Source organism: Carettochelys insculpta, chromosome 11 (genome assembly GCF_033958435.1).
Source record: "Carettochelys insculpta isolate YL-2023 chromosome 11, ASM3395843v1, whole genome shotgun sequence".
Classification (NCBI taxonomy): domain Eukaryota; kingdom Metazoa; phylum Chordata; order Testudines; family Carettochelyidae; genus Carettochelys; species Carettochelys insculpta.
This window is the reverse complement of record NC_134147.1, coordinates 45,701,038-45,723,468: the sequence shown is the minus strand read 5'-3', so window position 1 is coordinate 45,723,468 and position 22,431 is coordinate 45,701,038. Positions and strand designations below refer to the sequence as shown.

The 22,431-nt window shown below is 41.2% G+C and overlaps 1 protein-coding gene across 13 annotated transcripts in view; it reads right to left on the bottom strand.

Annotated features, from left to right (window-relative positions):
* CADPS (calcium dependent secretion activator) overlaps nt 1–22,431 on the bottom strand; it is a 349,949-nt gene that overhangs the window by 80,794 nt on the left and 246,724 nt on the right. For 5 of the 13 annotated variants that reach the window (XM_075006221.1, XM_075006224.1, XM_075006230.1 and 2 more), the window contains 4 exons: nt 21,001–21,102; nt 19,885–19,948; nt 19,105–19,228; nt 878–984 (listed from right to left, as the gene is read on the bottom strand). In XM_075006221.1, coding sequence (XP_074862322.1) covers nt 878–984; nt 19,105–19,228; nt 19,885–19,948; nt 21,001–21,102 — 397 coding nt within the window. Of the gene's footprint in view, nt 1–877; nt 985–15,800; nt 15,819–16,680; nt 16,750–19,104; nt 19,229–19,884; nt 19,949–21,000; nt 21,103–22,431 lie in introns of all 13 variants that reach the window. The other 8 variants (XM_075006222.1, XM_075006223.1, XM_075006220.1 and 5 more) reach the window with 3 other exon arrangements.

Below are 22,431 nucleotides of genomic sequence, written 5' to 3'. Positions count from 1 at the left end.
AATGCATACCTCATACCATCTCATCCAGGAGGCTATACACCTTAACTACTTGCTTGTTTAAGTGGTCACAGGATCAGGACATATACTAGTGAAGTCCTCCTCTGTTTTGGACTTAGTGGGATACGGATTTCCTGTTTAAATGCCCTATTAAAACAATAATTTTTCTCCTAGAAGGCTTTGAAGAATAAAGCTAAGATTCATTTTGCTGAGTGTTGGGTAACCTATATATTCAGTAACAGAGAACAATTCATTTCAGAGAACAAGCTGAGGAAGGAGTGGCAGACTGGAAAGCCGCAGTGAGTAAAAAGAAGCACTTAAGAAGATCATCATATTCAGTGACACAAGTACAAAAAGCACAAACAAAGAATTGTATATAGAAAAGAACAGACCAAAAATAGCTTGAACATTTGTGTTACTTTTTTTTTTTTGGCTACGCTGTTGAATGGTGACAAGTGAATGCTGCTTGGGTGTTCACTGAAACAGATTCATTTAGTTGGACTTGGAAGTACAAATTAATGATTTTTGCAACCAGTGATCCTTCCTGAAACTGGACAGACCTTACATCGTGACCAGTCAGGTGAATTGACCACATTCAGCTCTTACCAACACGCAGGTGGAAGGTTGCATGTTTGTAGACGAGAGCAGAATTTAGCCAATTTTACTTATCCTCTCCCCTCCTCTAAAAGCTGGCTTCCCCAAGTTTATTTCTTCAGAAATCACACTTAGACCCAGTTTTTCAAGATGACCAGGTGGCTTTAGCGGTGATATGAAGCCATGTGCTATGTTTCAAGTCCAGCACAAGGGATACCCAGCAAAGGGGACAGAGCTATTGAAAATCAACAACCTGTCCAAAACATGTCAGAGCACTGCTGCTCACCTCTGCATGGTGTTCTTCATTCTGCTGTAGAACTTCAATTACCAGTTCTGCCAGACGTATTGTATCTTCTAGCTTTTTGGCAGGAGTGACTAACCGGCCTACATTTTCTGTAGTACAAGAACTTGAGTTAAAATGGAGTGAAATATGAGAGGCTAGATGTATGGCCAATACATTAAGTAGTTTAAAAGTCCCATAATAGTTAACAATGCTAAAAAATCTTTTCATGCAAATGTTAAATGCTCTATAATTAGTACCGAGCAAACTTTAAAGCCACGTTTGTAATTTATATTATGAAAACACAGTGCTCCAGCTTTGATTTTCAAAATATGGTATGAATTGTTTTACTTTCCATTTTGAGTGGGTGACACTTTATTCATTCAAATGAGAATAGCAAATTCCCTAGAGACAGCATCTATCTATTAACAGTTGACAATATGTACCTCTCTGGGTAGACTGTGCTGCGAGGTATTCTATGTACATATAATTTTTAGAGTTGTGTTTAAATGGAGATTTTTAAAAACAAGTTGTTGAATATAACAGTGATACATTAATTTTAATGATATACAGTGCATGTTCTTAAAAAAGATCCTGTTGTTCTGAACAATTTTACCCAGATGAGATATTTTTTATTTATTTAATAGGGAAGCTGGAATCTGTTAAAAATGTCAAACTTGTAGCAACTTTGCAAGTGGACCCAACTATATAGAATAAAAGTTGCAGGTCCAATTCTCCACTGGTTACTCCCAGATAGCATTAAACTGAAAACAAGGGATTTATGCTTGGGAAAATTTGGAAGGGACACAGAGGTAAATCAGCTGAAGTGTTTATAGTTACAGTTTTATGGGAATATATTATTTTAAAACAAAAAATCTCTTAAAGAAATCACAGATGCAAATACTGTAGTAAGGTGGTGAAAATGCAGAAATATTTCATACAATCTTGCAGTGTTTTCCAAATCTTCTACAACGAATTTAACCTAATGCTTACGTGCATCTCAAAACCAGGCTTATGTATTATATACAGCAAACACACATATTTTAGAATATTTCATTAGAAATAAAAATAAATACATAAACTATACCATTCACTAAGGCCTTGTCTACACTTGCGTTCCTCTTTCGAAAGAGGCATGCAAGTGGGGAAATAGAAAATGCAAATAAGGTGCCAGTTTACATATCTGGCACCTCACTGGCATATTCTTCTTTCGAAAGAACTTTTTTTTTTTTTAAGGAAGAACGGTTCTCTCAAAGACAGGCTTTACTTTTGAAGGAGCTGCATCCACACCGCTTTTCTTCTTTCGAAAGAAGAATATGCAAATGAGGTGCAAGATATGTAAATCAACACTTCATTTGCAGTTTGGTTTCCCTCATTTGCATACCTGTTTTGAAAGAGGAATGCCAGTGTAGACATAGCCTAAATGACATCTAGATATCAATGAAAGAGTCCAAGGAACTGGCCAATGCTATGTTCGCACTAGCATTTTGTTGGTAAAACTTCTGTCAGTCAGGAGTGTGAAAATACTGCTCCCAACCTGACATAAATTTCACCAGCAAAAGAACCTGCACAGACATCACTCTCCTGCTGACGCTGCCAACTGGGGTTGGTTTAATTATGCTGAGCTGTCTTCCATCAGTGTAGGGTGGCTCTGTGGGAGACCCTGATAGCAGGGCAGCTGCAGTGCAGTATCTGAGCCTCTGTAAGTTTGTAGCGTGGACGTAGCCAGTAAGACGGGTCCCTAAGGACGAACGCTGGCGACTCATGGTTGTGAAATCTGACTTTGGGCTGGTCTACATGAAAACACGGTGGAAAGCTAATCTCAATTCACCAGACATGGGGATTAGTTAAGCTGCATTAAACCCCTTTGTGCAAGGCACTAGACTTGGATTTTCAAAGGTGACAGAGAGAATCAGTTGAAATTCAACTGGAGCCGGGTGCTGAATACATTCAGATTCCACTGAAAATTCAAGTCATCCCTGATTGAGTTAAACATGAATTTAAAGTTGAGCACAACGGTGAGCGCTTTGCTGGATGAGGGCCTGCAAGAAATATGACTTCCACCTTGACTCCCTCAAGTCTATGAGAGTTTTCATGTTGACTGTAACAGGACCTGCATTTCACCAGAAACATTTTTTTTTAAACATACCCCTATAGTTAGATGATTGCTAATTAAAAGGACCAGCCCAATATTTTCAGTATCAGAAGCCAAAAATTAAGGACCTAAGTTCGCTGTTAGGATCCATGGTTATGCCCTGAATTTTTAAAAAGGGATGAGCATCGAGCTCTGAAATCAATGGGAGTGATAGATGTTTGGTTCCTTTAAAAATAACATTTCTATTTATGCAGCACCAGGTCCCAGTCTCATAAACTACTTTTTGTGCAGAAGTTCTGATGGACTTAGCTCCAGATACAGACTTTAGGCTCATGCACTGCTCTAGTCTGAAAAATTTTTCTCAGGTTTTCCTTCAAAATGTTATCAAGCCAAATACTGAATAGAGAGTTAATTATTAACTCGTCATTTTTTTTTATTTTTTTTTATGCATGCAAATGCTTCAGCAGAGACACTGTTTTTCTTTATTGCAACAAGAGCCTAAAAAACTCTTCAAAAATACATGGGTGCTCTTCCACCCCACTGAAGTCAATAAGAGCTTTAACACTGACTGTAACGGCAGCATTATAAACCCCAGTAAAGTTTGTTCTTTCAGTCGTGGCAGTGATCTGTTCTGAAACACAGCTAAAAGACAAAAGTGTTAATAAGAACAACTGCTCAGAGATGCTGTCTTTAAAGAAAATATTTTGCTTTATCAACTTTGGCAGCCAGCAGATGTCAATCTTTTTTTTTCCCCCTTTACTTAAAATATTTCTCTGGGTACATTACTATACATCAGAATATTCTGCTGAGATAACTGGAGCACTGACAGTTAAGTGAAACGTATACCATATACTTCTCAAACATTTCATACAACATCGTTTAAAGCTCATACATATTCATTATTATCATGCAAAATGTTATGCAACAACAATGTTATTTTGTGCTGACGTTGATATTTGAAAATGTTGCATATGTCAGACATTGCTAGACAAAAAATGTGGACATTCTGAAATAAATGCTACTATTTCTACAACTCTAAAAACCTACATTGGCATGCTAGGTAGTTTAAAAAATCCTCACTGTAGGACTAGCTTCCTAATATTACACTAAGCTAAAACAATTTAAAAAAAACACTAAACTAGAAGGCGGTTGAATAAAAGAAAGGAAAAACTATTACAGTACTTGGTGTTTGTCTAGGCATGCCTTTGAGTATCTGATTTATCATGTTACGCTGCGTTTGATAGACTGGTGATGGCCCAGCTGGTGGCTTGGGCTTAGATGGACGAGCTGTTTGTGAGCGATGGAGAGAGACACACCAAAAGTAAAGAGACATATGACTTCATAAACAGTGACTAAAAGATGCAAACTTTGAAAGAAAAGAAAGCAGAAATGATAAAATACAAACTGAATAAGCTGATAACCATTACTTAAAGTATTACACCATTATAACATCATTTAATGACAAATATTTTTGAAGTCAGCAGATTCTACTGCAGCACAGGGCTTTGCAAGCAGGATGCTTAAAATTCAGTTGAATGCTAATTGTATTTCATGAAGCCACATGCACAAAGGAGTTGAGTATAATTTTAAACTTCTAGGAGTGTGAGAAATCTGACATAATATTGCCTTGTTTTTGCATCCCACGATGGTAAAAAACGTTACCCATTGAACATGCCCCAATGCTTATTTGAGGTTTAATATCAAACCAATGAACATAGCAATTAATTGCTTTGCAAAGCCCAATTACAGCTTTTAGACTTAAACACCACTGTTGGTGAAATGGAGCTATAAAATATTCTTGCATTCTTCATGTAATTTAAACATATAAAAAAATCTGTCACTTTAAAAATGTGTGGCTTCTGATTGTTTCCAGCTCATTTAATTATTTTCAAGTTGGAATTCTAGTGGCTTTTATATTCTGGGTTGAATCATATATAAAACTTGCCAGCTTTATCAAATATGTTACTTGCTATTCCAAATGTTAGAATACTGCAATCAGGACTTGACCCATCTGTCATATAGTTTACAATCTCAGCATAGGAAAGATGCTATGAAAATAGCCTTTCCTTCTGCATACACACAGACAAATCATATAGGATGGATATATCGCTGCTAACATTATTGTTATATTTAATGACATCTTTTTAATACCCAAATACTGTATTGTGATTATTTTAATAATTTTGTTTGTATGGAATCTGGCATATTTATCCGGACATTCTGTTGCCAAAAGTTCTTTCCATGTTGCTTGTGTTTTCTAAGGGGAGAGGGGGGAATTAGTTTGGCTTCTGGTTTACGCAAAGTGGATTTTTGTGTTTTTTTTTAAATTCTGATAGTGTTAATGAAATTATCAGAGTATAGAAAAATCTATTCTGATAAACAATCCATTAAAGAGTAAAAGTTTGAGACACACACCCTGCATCCTTTAAGATGTTAAATTATTTAATGTAGAGTCTCAGCTTGAAAATACTATTTTTTTCTGCTAATAGTTGAAAGGAGTTTTTTCTATCAGCTCCAGAAACAACTTGAATCACATATGTCATGCACCAGAGGCTCCCCGTCTCACAAACATTCCTTACATCCCCACCTAGTGAAAATTATGTGCTTTTAGGGAATAACATGACAGATTTTATTTCAACATTTCTACAGGACCTCAACTCAGCTACCTACTAATGGCCCTTAAATTCATCTCACATACGAAAAGAGACTATTGCATGGCAAAAAATTAGAAAAGGAAGTTTGCATAAAGATGGGAAGTAATTCTCAGACATCTATTATATCCTGACTCCCAGATGCATTGACTCGCTGTGTTATGGTAACATCTCTCTATGCAATTTAATGTGTTTGGCTCCCAAATAGTGTTGCAATGTGCCTGGTGTGTCAGAGCAACAGACAGTACCTCAGAATAGTACCAAAGCCAGAGGAAAATTGCTTCCTGGGAAGCTGGCGGCTCAAGTCCTGCGGTAGCGTGACCCTGCGCCACCTCAAATATGTTTTCAGCTATTGCACTACCAGTAGCTGAAACAGCCAGTCATGCATCTGATGAAGCGGGTCTTTGCCCACGAAAGTTTATACTCCAAAATATTCGTTAGTCTATAAGATGCCACAGGACTTTTTGTTGTTTTTGAAATATCTGTGGATTGCTCCAGACCTGGGTACCTGCAATGGCCCAGATGAAAGATATAGTTCAGGCTTTATTGGCTTCTGGGTCATGCAGCTGTTGGACAAGCCTGGCTAGTGCAACCTCAGTGGCTTTCTATGTTGTGGAAGCATCAAAAGATGAAGCAGAGAAAAGAAAGAAAGCAGAGTATGAAAAAGGCCTTCACGAGTCACTATTAAACCATACATAAAGGGGTGGCAACACACGTTGCCAGGCCCTGGGCAATGTGTGTTTGTGTGTGGGGTGGGGATTGGGGGGTGGCTCCAGCCCCTCCCAGGAGGGACAGGGCCTTGGAGAGAAGAGGCAAGACTAGGGGCAGCTCTCCCTCAATGCTGCCCAAACTGTGTTGCAACTCCCACTACCAGTCCTCGAGTATTGCCTGGACCACACCACACGTGGCTCTGGTGGTAATTTAAAGGGCCTACGGCACTGGCCGCTGCTGCTGCTGTGGTAGCAGCTGGGGCAACCAGGAGCCCTAGACCCTTTTAAGTCATGAAGCGAAGGGGCAACTTTGCCCCCTTTGCTCCGCAGTTGGTGACCCTGTATACAAGAGAGATTTGTGGTGCAGTTGTCAGCAAATTGTCCCAGTGTGGTTTCTATCCACAGCAGGGTAAGTGAGAGATTCCTCATGCAGCACCTCCAAATACACTTCAGTCCTACCCAGCTTCTCCTACTACAGCCTCCTCTTTGGGAGAAACCACCACAGCCCATTGCAACACGGGTGGTGCCTGCCATATATGAAGGCAGATTTATTATGATGAGGCCACACAACTCACCAAGTGAGTCACCAAGTGTTTGATGCTTTTATTTCTTTTACTTTTTAGGAGCCTTATCTTCTGCTGCTGCTTGAAGTCTGAGTAAACCTGCAGCTGGAGGGCCAGAATCCTCACCCCATCAGTGTGAATGGATTAGCTGTAGCTGTTTCTCTTACGTTTTGGATCAGCAGGAAGAAATCTCATCACTACTTCTATTCTGGTCTGATACTTTTCATGCTATTTCCCTCTGTGTTAACCCTATGACTGTAATGTAAGGAAATTGAGAGAAAAATTGAGAGAAAAACACACTTAAGCACATGCTAAACTTCAGGCACACAAGCAGCCCCACGATTTTCAATGCCATTAGTCAGGCACTTAGGCCATGTCTACACTAGCCCCAAACTTCGAAATGGCCACACAAATGGCCATTTCGAAGTTTACTAATGAAGCGCTGAAATGCATACTCAGCGCTTTGTTGGCATGTGGGTGGCCGCAGCGCTTTGAAATTGATGCGGCTCGCCGCTGCGCGGCTCATCCCGACGGGGCTCCTTTTCGAAAGGACCCCGCCTACTTTGAAGTCCCCTTATTCCTATCTGCTCATGGGAATAAGGGGACTTCGAAGTAGGTGGGGTCCTTTCGAAAAGGAGCCCCGTCGGGACGAGCCGCGCAGCGGCAAGCCGTGTCAATTTCAAAGCGCCGTGGCCGCCCACATGCTAATGAAGCGCTGAATATGCATTTCAGCGCTTCATTAGTAAACTTCGAAATGGCCATTTGCGTGGCCATTTCAAAGTTTGGGGCTAGTGTAGACATGGCCTTAATGTTACAAATGAGCTTAAGTGCCTTGCTGGATGGGGGTCACAGAAACCTCTCTATAGCTGTACACACATGCATACACACTAGTATTTGATTTTCTTCAAGCTTTTGTGATTTCTTCAAGCTTTTCAGCTACCATTTAGAGCCAGTAATCAGCTAGAACACCACTTATGGATGGATACCCAACCATTATGATTTTCACTAAATTCAACAGTACTATTGCCATTTTTTACTCAAGGTGGCAGACATAGTTTCATCACTTTGATCCCTCCCTACACACCATTTCCCTCACCTTTTGTATTCTATTCTATTATTAATTTTCACTAACCTGAGAAAAACTTTAAATTGTTTAGTAAGAGGTGTATATCTGATCCAACTTAGAAATCTGAATTATTAGTAGAAAGGCAGCAGCTACAGGTTACTTGCTGTATGGGAAACTGTTGCCTCCCCATCATCAGCCGGATAAATAAGAAACTTGTACAGTAAATCCCTGAAATATGCGGCTTCAATTATTATTCAATTAAATTCAAGCTAAGCACAACCTGAAACTGCTCTGTGGCTGTGGGCAGCTAAGCAGGCTAAGAGCCCCTTCTCTCTGCCCTCCCCCAGCTGTGTGGCATTCAGCCTGTAAGCCACACAGCAGGGGGAAGGCTGGGGGAGAAGCAGTCAGGAAACCGACCAGCCCTGGTGGGCTGTTCTGTTTCCCAGGTCCCACAAGCAGTGGGGAGCTGGAAACTCAGTGTTAGCCTGGTTCCCCGCTCCCCTCCCTGGCTTGTGCAAAAATTTGAGTTAGGCAGGGTTTGCAGTAACACAACCCCTGTATAACTCAGGGTTTTACTGGAGTCTATTCTGGCAGTTGGAATACTTGTAAGAGTAAGAATTACTTAGGTGAGTAAAAGTTTCAGGATTTGGTCCCAGTCTGCTGTTTACTGCAACTGATGTAAGACACATATTACCTAAGAAAAAAAGTATCATTATTTTGGGTACATATTTCTGTAGTATTTCTTGGGCGCTATTCATTAAAGATGGTAAACTCTTCAAAGCAGGGTATGTTTCTTACCTTGTAAACATCATGTAAACTTGTAGGACACCATGGCTACATCTACATAAGAGGCATTTACTGGCAAAAGTGGTCTTTTGTCGGGAAAAACCGCAGTACATCTACACGCACAATGCATTTTGTCAACAAAACCCAGCACATGTGCCGGCAGTATTTTACCTGAACAGGGAGAGGTATAACGCCTCTCTCAACAGTGTTCTGTCAACAAAACAGCCAGGTAGACACTCCGGGGCCCTTTTGTTGACAGAGAGGGCTTCCAGTTCATGGGGCAGCCCTAGTTGCAGAACTTACGGTCAGCCATTCTTTTGAGAGAGGGCCAGGCAGTCTGACTGCTCTCTGTCGACAGAGTGGACTGCTCTTTTGATCTCTTTATATGTGTAGATGTAATCTGTCGATGGAAGTTTTCCTGGGAAATCCTTTCCCATAGCGACTTCTGTTGACAGAGGCTTCTTGTGTAGACATAGTCCATTTGTCTATAGTACTAGTACTACTAAAAACATTAACCATAAGGGGAACTGTAACTGGAATGGAAAATGGGAAACAACTATTATTAACCTCTATTTTTTACTAGTATAGGCATAACTATAGAAAATGTCTTACAATAATAATAATAATAAAAAAATCAAGTTGTGACAAGCTGAAGTATGTTTTATACTAGTTCTGTACATACATTGACTTGGAGCCATGTGATAAAGAGCTTCCATTGTTAGGATAAATATAGACAACAATTGATTGAAGCTAGGGAAAAGGCACAATAACCTTTTATCATATTGAGAAAGTGAATAATGGTGTGTCAAAAAAAAAGAGCTTTCAATGAGTCAAATATACGTTACTGCAAAATAAAATGTAATATCCTTAAATCAAAATAAATCAGAAACCTGCAGGAACTTTTTGTTTTTCAATGCAGTGAATGAAGTTCTTACTGTCTAACCCAAAATCCAGATCGCAATGTGCCGAGATGGCAACCTAGAACCTGATCTCCAGACATTATTACATTGGCCAATTAATAATAATAATACTATCACCTCTGCCTTAGAGAGCACTTTTCATTAGGAGATTTCAGAATGCTTTGGAGAAGGAAGTGAAGTACAATGGTTCCCCTTCTCAGGCACAGTCATGAAGCATTTTAAAACTCCCTGTTGTTCTTTACCAATGACATCTCCTCTCCACATCCCTACTACTGAGCCCATCTTCCCATACAAAATCAGTTCTGAACTTTCAAACAACATCAGTGACTAGGTGATTTGTGGCTCCTTCCTCCACCTATTGATAAATGCACCTTCCTCTACCCTCTCCACCACCCCCCGAGCTCTTGGGCTACAATTCCTCCCTCCCACTGCTCCAGGGCAGGCAAGCCCCATCCAACCCTCTACCCTCCCTGCCCTTTCTTGTGGGTCCTGCATCCCTTTCAGCTCCCCATCAGATAAGTGGCCAGTGCCTCTTTGAAATCACTTACTGGCTCTGCTTCAGTTCTGGGCCCCTGCAGCTCTGAGGGGGTGGAGGTAGGTCAGATGCTAAAGGCCACTAGACTTTGCTCCCCCAACCACATTCAAGAGTAGTGGTTCCCCAACTTTTCAGCATCATGACCCGCTTTTCATTTTTGAGAAATCTTCATGCCCCCCCCACCTCTTCTTTACCATCATCCAACCCCCTTTCAACAACAAATTCAATTCAATACGAGCCCTGCACTGCTGGGGCCAGCCACCCACCCACCAGAGCCCTGTGCTGCTGGGGCCAGCTGCCTGCCCATCAGTCGCCCGCCTGAGCCTCATGCTGCCAGGGCTAGCTGCCAGCCCACCAGCTGCCCAAGCCCCACGCTTCTGGGGCCAGCCACCTGCCCGGCAGCCTAAGCTGCCCAAGCCTTGTGATGTTGGGGCCAGCCATCCAAGCCTCATGAGCCCCACAAGCTTGTTGCCTGAGCCCCTCCCCTCCCCCAAAGTCAGGCACCACCAGCCCCCCATCTAACCCCCTTCTCCTTCCCCTCCCCTCTCCAACCCACACTCACTCACCTTTGCAGGAGGCAGCTAGCTCCATGTGGGTGTTTGCCAGCTACCTGCTTTTTACAGAGGCTTCAACGGGTCACCCACATAAAATGGCAGGGGCTGAGAGCTGGAAGCAAAGGCCGGCTTTTTCTTTGGGTGGGGGGACTGATGGGGGTGGCTGGGATGCCTCATGCCCCCCTGGAATTTCTTCATGGCCCCCCAGGGGGGCATGGCCCCCTTTTGGAAAACCATGTTCGAGAGCATTGCACTGTACAGGTTGAACTTCTCCAATCCTACACCCTCGGTTTTCAACCGGTGCCAGATGAGTGAATTTGCTGAACCACGAGAGGTCAATATTGTCTAGCACATTACCAACACTTCCACTGCTTACTGGGCTCTTGGAAGACATTTAGGGGTGAATTACAGCTAAATAACAGCACAGAACATGGTATGTGAAAATCCAGTTTCCCCATAAAAAAAGTTGTACGGAAAATTTTGCCAGCCTGAGGCTCTGCTGCTCTCCATGTTGAGCTACTGGAGGGGAGCAGAGAAGCACAGCATCTGTGACAAGTTATTCTGAAGAAGAAGATGGATTCACTCGCTGGGGCTTGGTACTACTGAGCCACCACTATTCACTGCTTTAATGGCAGGCATGCCCTGAAGTAACCAGTGAGACACTTAAAGAATAAAGAATAAACACAATAAGGCTGCATCTACACGTGCACGCTACTTCGAAGTAGCGGCGCCAACTTTGAAATAGCGCCCGTCGCGGCTACACGTGTTGGGCGCTATTTCGAAGTTAACTTCAACGTTAGGCGGCGAGACGTCGAAGTCGCTAACCCCATGAGGGGATGGGAATAGCGCCCTACTTCGACGTTCAACATCAAAGTAGGGAATGTGCAGACGATCCGCGTCCCGCAACATCGAAATAGCGGGGTCCTCCATGGTGGCCATCAGCTGAGGGGTTGAGAGACGCTCTCTCTCCAGCCCCTGCTGGGCTCTATGGTCACCGTGGGCAGCAGCCCTTAGCCCAGGGCTTCTGGCTGCTGCTACTGCAGCTGGGGATCCATGCTGCATGCATAGGGTCTGCAACTAGTTGTCGGCTCTGTGTATCTTGTGCTGTTTAGTGCAAGTGTGTCTGGGAGGGGCCCTTTAAGGGAGCGGCTTGCTGTTGAGTCCGCCCTGTGACCCTGTCTGCAGCTGTTCCTGGCACCCTTATTTCGATGTGTGCTACTTTGGCGTGTAGACATTCCCTCGCAGCGCCTATTTTGATGTGGTGCTGCCCAACGTCGACGTTCAACGTCGACGTTGCCAGCCCTGGAGGACGTGTAGACGCTAGTCATCGAAATAGACTATTTTGATGTCGCTACATTGAAATAAGCTATTTCGATGTAGCGTGCACGTGTAGACGTAGCCTAAGAGGCCAGCACTGGTGCAGAGGATGGGTTTTCTTCTACCGGGAGATTGGGAAGTAGTAACAGAGAGGGAGCCGTGCTGGTCTATATACTATCAAAACAAAAAAGCAGTCCAGTAGCACTTTAAAGACTAACCCAGTAATTTATTAGGTGATGAGCTTTCGTGGGACAGACCCACGTCTTCAGATCATAGCCATACCAGAACAGACTCAATATTCAAGGCACAGGGAACCAAAAATAGTAATCAAGGACCTTGCCAGGTTAGTCAAAGAATCACGGGCACGTTCTCATGTTCCTCAACTAACATCATATATGCCATCATGTGCCAACAATGCCCAGATGCTTTGCATATTGGACAAACTTCAAACTCTCTTAGACAAAGAATTAATGGGCATAAAACAGACATAAAAACACTCCTGATTCACAAACCTGTCAGTCAGCACTTTAATGGAGTGGGCCAATCTGTTAATGACCTGAAAGCCTGTGTTTTACTGAAAAGGAATTTTCATAACAGTTTGGAAAGAGAGGCTGCTGAACTCTCTTTTATATTCAAATTCGATACATTAACAGATGGTTTGAACCGGAATGGGAATTTTCTAGCTCATTATAGGGACTCTTTTGCAGACTTGGCTTTATCTAATTCTTGACTCCCGCCGACCCTGCCCCTCTGCTCTCTGATTTGCTCACCTTGATAATATTTTTCTGATTTGTCCACCTTGATTACTATTTTTGTTCTCTGTACCTTAAATATTGAGTCTGTTCTGTATGGCTATGGTCTGAAGAAGTGGGCCTGTCCCACGAAAGCTCATCACCTAATAAACTATTTTGTTAGTCTTTAAAGTGCTACTGGACTGCTTTTTTTGTTCTGGAGATTGGGAATACTTTACGTAAAAACTACTAGGACTTGGATTATAAATTGGTGGTAGTCTGTGGCTTGGAGATAGGAGGCCTCCGGGAATCAACCTGCAACTTCAAGGTTGATGAGTCTTTGGATGAGGTGGGGATGGAAGGAATGACATACCCACCCCTGACCCCAGGATCTGGTTGGATTGGAAGAAGGAAAAGCTCATTTTAATTCTTGGCTACCCCGGGCAACCTCTTCTCCTCCACCATGGTCAGTGAGGCTGACAACCACCACTGTAGATCCTGGGGCAAGGTGGGAGGTTGGTCTGGCTCTGTGCCCCTGGTAGGGGCAGGGACAAGGGCAGAACGGCTGGGCCTAGGGCAGTCAACCCTCAGCCCCACTCAGATTGTGCAGTAGTGGTGCTGCAGTGTTTCAAAGGGGCTCAGAGTTCCAGCTACTGCTGCCGCCACCCTGAAATACTGGGCTCCAGTGCTAAGGTCTCCTTTACCCTCATCCCTGCGTTGATGGGCGTGACCATGATGCCCTGACTGGGCAGTTTGAACACTCTGTTGAGGTCCCCACTGGCTCCCCCTCTGCACCACCTGGTGGGGAATGGAGTATAAAAAGGGCTTTCCCAGCTCTTGGCACCATTGGGATGGTGCTAATCCTCTCCCCACTTGTATGCTTTGAGTTTTAGCTAATCACCGATAGGAGCAGGAATGCTTTCATGCTTCCAGCTGATTCACCATTGCTGCAGCCATGGAGGTGAGCTAGCACAGGAGTCTGGTTTGCAGAGGCCCTTAAAAATGCGTGTCAAGTACTGGTTTGGGCAGCGGAAGCCTGTGTTTGCATACCATGGACACAGTGAAGAGCCCATTCACTGGAACCCTGCTTCCTTGGACAAGAAGAGGATAGAGGGGATGGGGTGACTTGTAGCCTAGTCCCCTTCTATGGCAAAGCATTTATAGTACACTAGACCAGGCTGCGCCGTCACATTCACCGAGCTGCAGTTGCGGACTGGTCCTGCTTTGAGCAGGGGGTTGGACTTGATGACCTCCTGAGGTCTCTTCCACCCCTCCGATTCTATTACCTTTAACTGCCTCATACACACCCATGCTTCATTCTCCTGCGCTGTCTGCGTCAAACACACTTGTTACCAGTCACTGCTGCCACCTGCCCCCTTCCTTATCTCACCTTCACAGTGCTCCTCAGCAGAGCCAACTACCAAAGAAGACACCGAAACAGAACCGTACGACGAGTCCTTGTGTCCAAAAAAACTGGAGAAGTACGTTTCATGCAGACTATTAATTGTCAAGTACAACAACCTAAAAACCAGGGGCCAGACTTCCCTTTGAAAAAAAGCCACTTGTACACCACTTTAAAAGAGGCACATGGCCTTGATGTAAATGAAGATCAAGCCCCTTAAATCCTCAAGCTTTCTTGATGGCTGCCCTGATTGTCACATTTCCCATATGTCCAGAATGCTGGTTTATAGCAGCTACTCTTTTCTCCAGGAACAATGAGTTCTGAATTCCCATAAGTGGCCGAAGGCAAACCCTTACAGGTTTCTGCATTCCTTAATCTGAGTGTTCGTTGTTTGGGTCTTATTATTAATTAACACAGATTACTAATCCTGAATTGCTTTAGCACATTATTCTCTTTAATGTTCTTTATAACACCACAAATTATTTCTAAAAAGCAGAGTAGGGGTTAGGTGCACATTGAGAAGGACCCAGGACATGGGGAGTGGTTATACAGCTATTTTCAAAGTATCTCAAGTTTACTCTTACTCCGGACGAAGAAACAACATGGATCATTTACATTTGGCCCCTGTTTAGTCAAAATACATGAGGCTTCCTAAAGCAAATAGGGTGTGGCTGCGTGTGGCCTCTGAAATGCCCCACCTAATTTCACTGATATTAAACATGTCCTAAGTCTGTGTCTGGTCCAAAGAAGATAGTGGCTCTTGTCCTTATTTTACTGGTACACTGGGGTCCATGCTCAGTTAAATCCCATGTAATTATCAGTGATGGGTGCATCTGAAAACATTATGTACTACTTTCTGGCTGGGGAGGGGGGGTTCTTGCACACTTCCTTAAAAAGCAAACCCACACTTCATTTTCTGAACAATTAATTGTTGTTGTTGTTGTTACTAGGGCCTGTTACTAATGCCACAATACAAAAAAAAATTAAATAAAATTAAGGACCCTTGTATGTAACAGTAAAGAAAACAGGGGCAGCTCACAACTCCAAAATCACTTCTGAAAAGTCCATTTCAGTTGTAGTTATCTGAACTGCTCTCCTGTTTCATTATGTTACCAACATATTACCAACAAAAAAGACAAAACACAACCTCTGTCTGACTGCAGTGTTAGTTACACATTAACAAAGGAACCATTTTCCCCCCATAGGGCATAAAACAGAAGATATGAAAAACAAAAATGAAGATTAGTTTAGTTATAAATGGGCTTATTAGGTGATTTACATTAAAGGCCAAATCATTCAAATGTTTTTGTGCCAAAATTTGGTTTTAGTTTCTTTGGAAAACAAGACATTTCTCTTCATTATAAATAATCCTCCATATAGGGTTGTACCTCCTCTATAGAATTCTTCTGCTCTACTCTGTCTTAAGGAGAAGTAACAGATTTTATGTATGTTGAGACAGCACAAATTAACTCCTTAAGTATTATGGCAACTCCATGTTCAGTCTATAGGAGTACATATCTTAAGGAGCTATGAAAAGAAAACAAAAATAAATATAACTTGACAGTCCTAGCAATTTATAATGCATATACAATTGTTCACCTGCATCCTTCTGATTCTCTATATGAAAGAGAGAGAGCGACAAGGAGAGAAAAGAGAGAAACAAGAACAGATATGCAGGATTAATGAGTAAGCGGACCAAAATGCCCCCCAGTTATGTGTGATATATGACATTTGAAAAGAAAAAAAGTTGCCCAGTGACACCCACCACCCCGAAGCATGGTATCGCCAAAAGAGACTCCTTTCACAGAGGTGAAAGAAAATGCTGCACAAAGAGAGAATTAGTAAACCTAGTGAACTAAGCTCTGAGAACATACAAGAGTTCACCAAGCAACAAGTTCATATGTTCTGTCCAGAGCTTGGCGTAAAAGAATAAATAAAATCTAGAAAGAGAATAAGTAAAGCACTTCTGCTTGAGAGCTAACAGACAGAAGACATGTAAGATCTGATGTACAGAGAAAGGACAGCTTCATATGATCTTATACACAGGACTGTTTAAAGATCTTATACATAGGAAAAGGGATGACTTTTTCCAAATGTCCTTTATCTGACCTCTAGCTCATTGTTTCCCCTCGTAGCTGCTACCTTTTGATTGTGTACCAGTGACAAGCATTTTACAAATTGGGGTTACACAGAAGCAAAGTAAAAATGCATTCAGGTCACAGACATAAAGAATAACTGAAAAAACTTACAGACAAATCTGAGTTTACCACAAACAAATGGCTTTATTGTCTAACCTGTTTCAGGCTGATAAAAAGTGACTGGACTTCTCACACTGGGTTTCACAGACAGAAGCAACAGACAAGCCAATGCTAAAAGACTTGAAGCAAGGAAAGTGAGTTGGTTTGGAACTGGATTTTCTTGAAGTCATGAAAACAGAAAGAGTGAAGACAGCATGGAGAGGAGGGTGGTAGGTACTCACGAATGGTTAAATCCATCACTTGAGAGGCCAAGCAGAAGACAGGATGCTCATACATTTCTCTCTTTTTCCCTATAAAAGAGGATTTGGGCATGCAAGAGGCTTAGGTCAGAGGTAAAGAGGTTATAGGTCACAGGTCAGCGGAAAACTTTACATTAGCTTAAAAGGAAAATAGCTGTAGAGTATTTTGGGATACACACAGGATAAAAGAAAATAAAGGAGATTTAAAATTGGAGATCTACTGGATTAACCATTCAGCATGCCCATGAGTCACAAAAGTAGTTGTGACCATGATTCTAAAGGTTTATTTTGAACTGTTTGCAGGAATACAATGATCGAAACATTATGAATAGAGGGAAGTAGAATTCTACTGATTTAAGGCTCGAAGATACTAAGGATTTAAGCCTTCAGTATCTAAGGCTTTTAAAGGTATTTCTTCATAAACATAGCCTCAAGCAGAGCTGCGACTGATAGTTCCTCATTCGTTATAAGTATTTCTTAAATGCTTGGATATTCAAATAGAAGCTTTTAAATGTCAGAATTACATTTGCATAGAGAAATGCATCACACGTAGGTAATTTATTGTTTACATACTCTTTTTAGCTTGTAGTGGACTATGCTCATGAGCGAAAACCTGATGCATGCAGCTGGCGGATGTTGGGTTGTTTGAATTAACAATCCCAGCATGCTTTGAAATTGGTGTCACAACCACTTTTATAGAGGCAATACAGAAAAGTGGCTGTGGCCAATCACAAGTAAGGAAGGAGAGAAGCAGAGAAGAGCAGGTAGTGTGGAATGAAGTATTTCTCTGAAAAGGTAGCTGGAAAAAAAAGTTTGTTGCTTCAAAGTATTCCCAGACCTAAAAGTCACAGTGCGAAATAGAGGGCAGATAATTAACACAACCAAGAAGAATTGAGGCACAAAAGGAAAGTACACACTAACTGTTCTACTTTGGAAGTGAATGCATTTTTACTTACAGATCATAAAGTTTGTTTTTGCATAGATTTATCTGAAAGAAGAGAGCAAATCTTACCAACAGGTTAGTGATATTTATACAGAGACCTAGGGAAGCCAGCATTTGGTAGAAGCATCCATCAAACCAAAAGTTGCTTTTTTGAGCCTGAGTCCTTCTCCATCCTCGTTAAGTCTATTTCAACATTGCATTTTACAGAATACACCAATTAACATATCCTGTGAAGTTGAGTACTTCGATAAATTGCCTGATAATACAGTGCTTATTAAACCTTCAATCCTTCTCTATTTTTGTCACTCATTACCAAGTCAAGAGTTGATAAACATCCTTTTAGTGCCCAATTCTTAAGTGTTTCTCACTGGATGCATAACAATGAATTCATTACCACTGGTACACAATTTGCATTATCAGACAGAAAAAACAGAAGAAGACAGGACATACGTACAGAACCTGGAAAATCTGACATATAATAACCAAGGCCCTCATGTAAACAAGGGCAAAGAACACATCAGAGAGTTGTGATTTTTTTTTAAATCTTTCAGTAACACCTTCAAAGTATACAATGTGAATCCAGCCTTAGTGAAGCTATATACTTCACACATGACAAAAAACCAAAATCCAGAGTAGAACAATTCTGTCTGAACATACAGCTTTCAGTTACAAGCACTTACAGAGTCATGTAGGAGTTTCAAATTGCTATATAGCAGCCAACAAGGTAACAACGAAATCTGATTAACATATAAAGAACTAGCTGATCACAGAGCACCAACAAAACACATATCCTGCAGCAAATTTTAAAATGTCTTTTTGATGGCTACATGTGTCTCTGGTCACCAGTTATTATTCCCTCATAATTTAAAAGGTCAATAATATCAGCTGTGTTGGATTTAGAGTGACAAGAATGAAATCTGATGCAAGAATGGGATCAGCTGATGACTTCCACTACACACAAAGCAAAGGCAGTGAAACAAAACCCAGAAAAAGACATTTTAAGTTGGCTACAAACAATTAAGCAAAGATAAAACATTTCTTAGCTTCTTATATTTTGATTGTTCCCTGAACGCCACTGTCACAAGCAATTAGCAGCATTGTCCTTTTCAGCTACAAACATGACATCCCATGTATTTCTCAATTTTTTAAAACAAAGACATGCGTACGAATGCTGTACCACTGGCCAAACACACTAGTGCTCAGAAGAAGCTATGATTCTATTAACCATTTAACCTCTTTTTCCTAGAAAAAGAAATATTTTGCCTAACCTCAGCTCTTAAGTCTTAAAAAAACCACAATCAAAACAAATACCACAAAAATTTCCTAACCAATTCCATATTACCTTTGACTTCAGTTCTACTGTCAAGCAAAAAATAGTGAAATCATTGCTTCAAATAACTGGTAGCCATAGTTTCCATATAGAAACATAGTTAAATTCTGTCATCATAAAGAAATTGCCTTACCTTCAATTTTGGCGTACTCTGATAGTCTAGTATAGTTGACTAAAGCAGCTTGCTCCAAGCATTTACGGATGACTGTTTTTACATCCTCTTGAGGGACAGGAGTAACTATGTCTTTCATCAGAACCTGGGCATAAGAAAAATTGATTTATTTTGTCATCAGGCACATACACCTTTGATTTGTGTTTGTTTGACAAATGCATGTGTACACAACCCTAGCCCAGTGTGGCTCTTTGTCCATCCCTAGCGGCCAGCCTACGTAGTAAAGGGTAAAAGTCCTAGACGATTTGATCCTTTTGATCAAGCAATTGAAACTCATGCTTTTAGATCCAGAAATCACAGGTTCAGACCCCACCGATGACTCTGCCAAAGGTGTCACTGTAGAGTTAACTTGTGTACTATTTCTGCAAGTAACTACTTTATTCATTGACATGACATTTTTCAGAACAAGTTCATTCAGACAAGTAACATTAAATTTAAAAGGTCTGAGTCACAGTCCTATTACACCAGTTTTATATCAGCACGAGTCCACTGACTCCTAGTTCCTTCCTTTACTATCTTGGGAACAAAACTCATGGAAATGAGTAGAGACTTAGGCCCATAATTCATGGTATTTGCATAACACCAAAATCTACTCATGCCCGTGAACTAACAGATGACCAAAACTAAATTAGATAACATTAGCTTATATCTAGATATAAATTTAATCACTGTGCAAACTCTACTGTATGAGTGGATATGAACCAAGAAGTTTGAACCTGCTTTTGTCAGTGTCATGCTTACCCTTTCCAACAGGGAGAGAGTAGCTTTCAGAGCACCTTCAGGTCGGCCAAATGGAAAACAATACCTAGAAAAACATCCATTTTTAAAGATTAACTCAAATGCATATGGGTAAATATATCATTAAGTTCAAGAGTGACACAATAAGAAAGAGTGGGTGGTGAGGCGAGGGCATTGCTCTTACTTCCCTGAGCTAAGCCCCTGTTCTTGCAGGCGGCACAAGAGTCTGGATCAAGACCTAATTTGGATTAGGAGCCTCAACAGGAAACCTTAAAAATATTCTTCATGCTGCACTCCAGACCCTGGAGGAGATATCCCTACGTTTCCATCACAGGGGAAACTAAATGCAGGATGACTCGTAAGGGCCAGTAAATCTGCTACTTTGTGAAATCTGGCTGTCAGCTGGGCTGGAAAGTTGACTCATCTAACAGGAAGGGTTAAAATATCATCTCCTTGAAATAAAAGGAAAAAGGGGAAGTGACAAGGATAGGACCAGTTATTTCAAGGTGGGAAATTAATGATCCTATCGTAATCACAGGCCATAACTAATTGGTTCAACTATTTTATTTTTGACAGTTGCAGCTCACAGTGGTCCTGGTATTGAGTTTGCAATGAGAATTACATCATGTCTCAATTTGAGAACTGGGGTTGACCACTGTATGAAAAGACTAGCTTGAGAGGCAGAAACTCACCTCCCTGCTTTGAGGTTATTGAAACCCATTATTCCCAAAATGAACCCTAACTTTCTTTGTGCTAGGAAGAGATTAGCGTAGATAGCAAGATGCCTTAAGCAGAAGAGGCAGAAATAAGATCACATGGTCTTTCATTATTTGCTTACAATTACTGAATTGTCAGATATGAATCTCTTCCTTGTTGCTGTGCTTAATGGGCAAGTGAAGGTGAAATACTTTTAAAAGTATTCTGTTTATCACCTATGAACATACTCCAGCTGCAACTTTTGGCACCTTCATCTACAAAGCTCTTTTACCCAGTGCATATTTCTGAGACAGAATTATAATAAGCTGCAGCCTTTGAAATCTAAAAGACACATCTTTTATGGGATGGAGGCTTGAGGAACTGCATCCTCTCTCACTGTAAACCAGGAGCCCCTATCTTTACCTAAAATGAGTGATCTGATTCTCCAGAAGCAAGCGGAGCCGCTCCTTGATTTCTTCAAAACGTTCTTTCTCTTCTATGGTTACAGTTCCTATTCCATCAGGCCTGAAGGAAAAATGCCATGAATGACTCAAGCTTCACTTTATGACCCTGGTAAGTCATCTGCACGGCAAACAAGATGTTGCAGTTTTTGGAAATGGATGTCATTGACTATAAGAACCACATAGAGTACATGAGGCCATGCAAGGAAGCACTACATTTTAGAAAGCATGTCTCAGAACAAAGTAAATATGGATTTTAAAATTATGGGATGCAGCTTTTTAAACAGTGAAATCACTGTATTTTTGGTTACTGCAGAAAAGCCTGCAAAAATATAGTTCTCTAAAAATACACACATAAATATGTGTGTGTGTGTGTGTGTGCGCATGCGTGTGTGTGTACACAAACGCACAGACATGCATATAAATACTAGAATGGGAATTTTCATGAAGCTGCAGATAAGTTCTGCTTGGCTCAATATGCTATTCATGTTTGTAGAAATAGACATATTCAATTTATCAGATGTAAAATATGGTTCGCTACATAAAGAACAGTGATATGCACACGTGAAAACAGAATATAAAAAAATACAGCACTCATTCATGTCCACTGAATCATTTTATCATATTTTATCGCATTAAAGGAAGGAGCAGAAACTGAAATATATGCTCTAAAATTAATGCACATTTTGCATTTCCAAAAATAGTCTTTTTTTCAGTTTAAGAATTTCATAAAATGCAATACATTTCATCAAAGAAGCTCTTCTGTGAATATTTGTTTTACGTATCTGGCATTCTATCATCTGGAACTCTCAAATAACCGGCATTTTACCCATAAGAAAATGTTAGTTATGTTTTCTGTAAGTACAGTATAGTGAAAGTAAATACAAATAAATAAAGCAACTACAGTATAAGTTCACAGTGTACAATACCACTGTTGATGGTAAATAAAGTACTCCGCATACATTTTTGTTTGTTTCTTAATATCCAATCTTCATTTTCTTTAGTGTTATGCATTGCTAGGTATACGTCTTTATTATCCAGAACATTTGAATATCCGGCAACTTCCCGGTCCTAGGGCTGCTGGATATGCAAGCATTTACTGTATTATTTGTGAATGCAAGGCTGCATTATAAATAATGCAGCCAGCCTTGGGGTATTTCCCATCTTTCAGACAGCACGGCATGCAAGCAATCACGTCTTCCATTCTTCACTTGCAATGGTGATGGATAATGTGGAGAGTCCCCATGCCTGACTGTGCTCACATTCTGTTTTTGCATCTTTTTAACTCTGTTGATTTAAACTGACCCGATTTGCACCCACGTGAGAGCAGAAACCAGCATCCTCTGCACATATACCCCCCCGAACCCCAAAGAAATACATGCCACAGCATTAT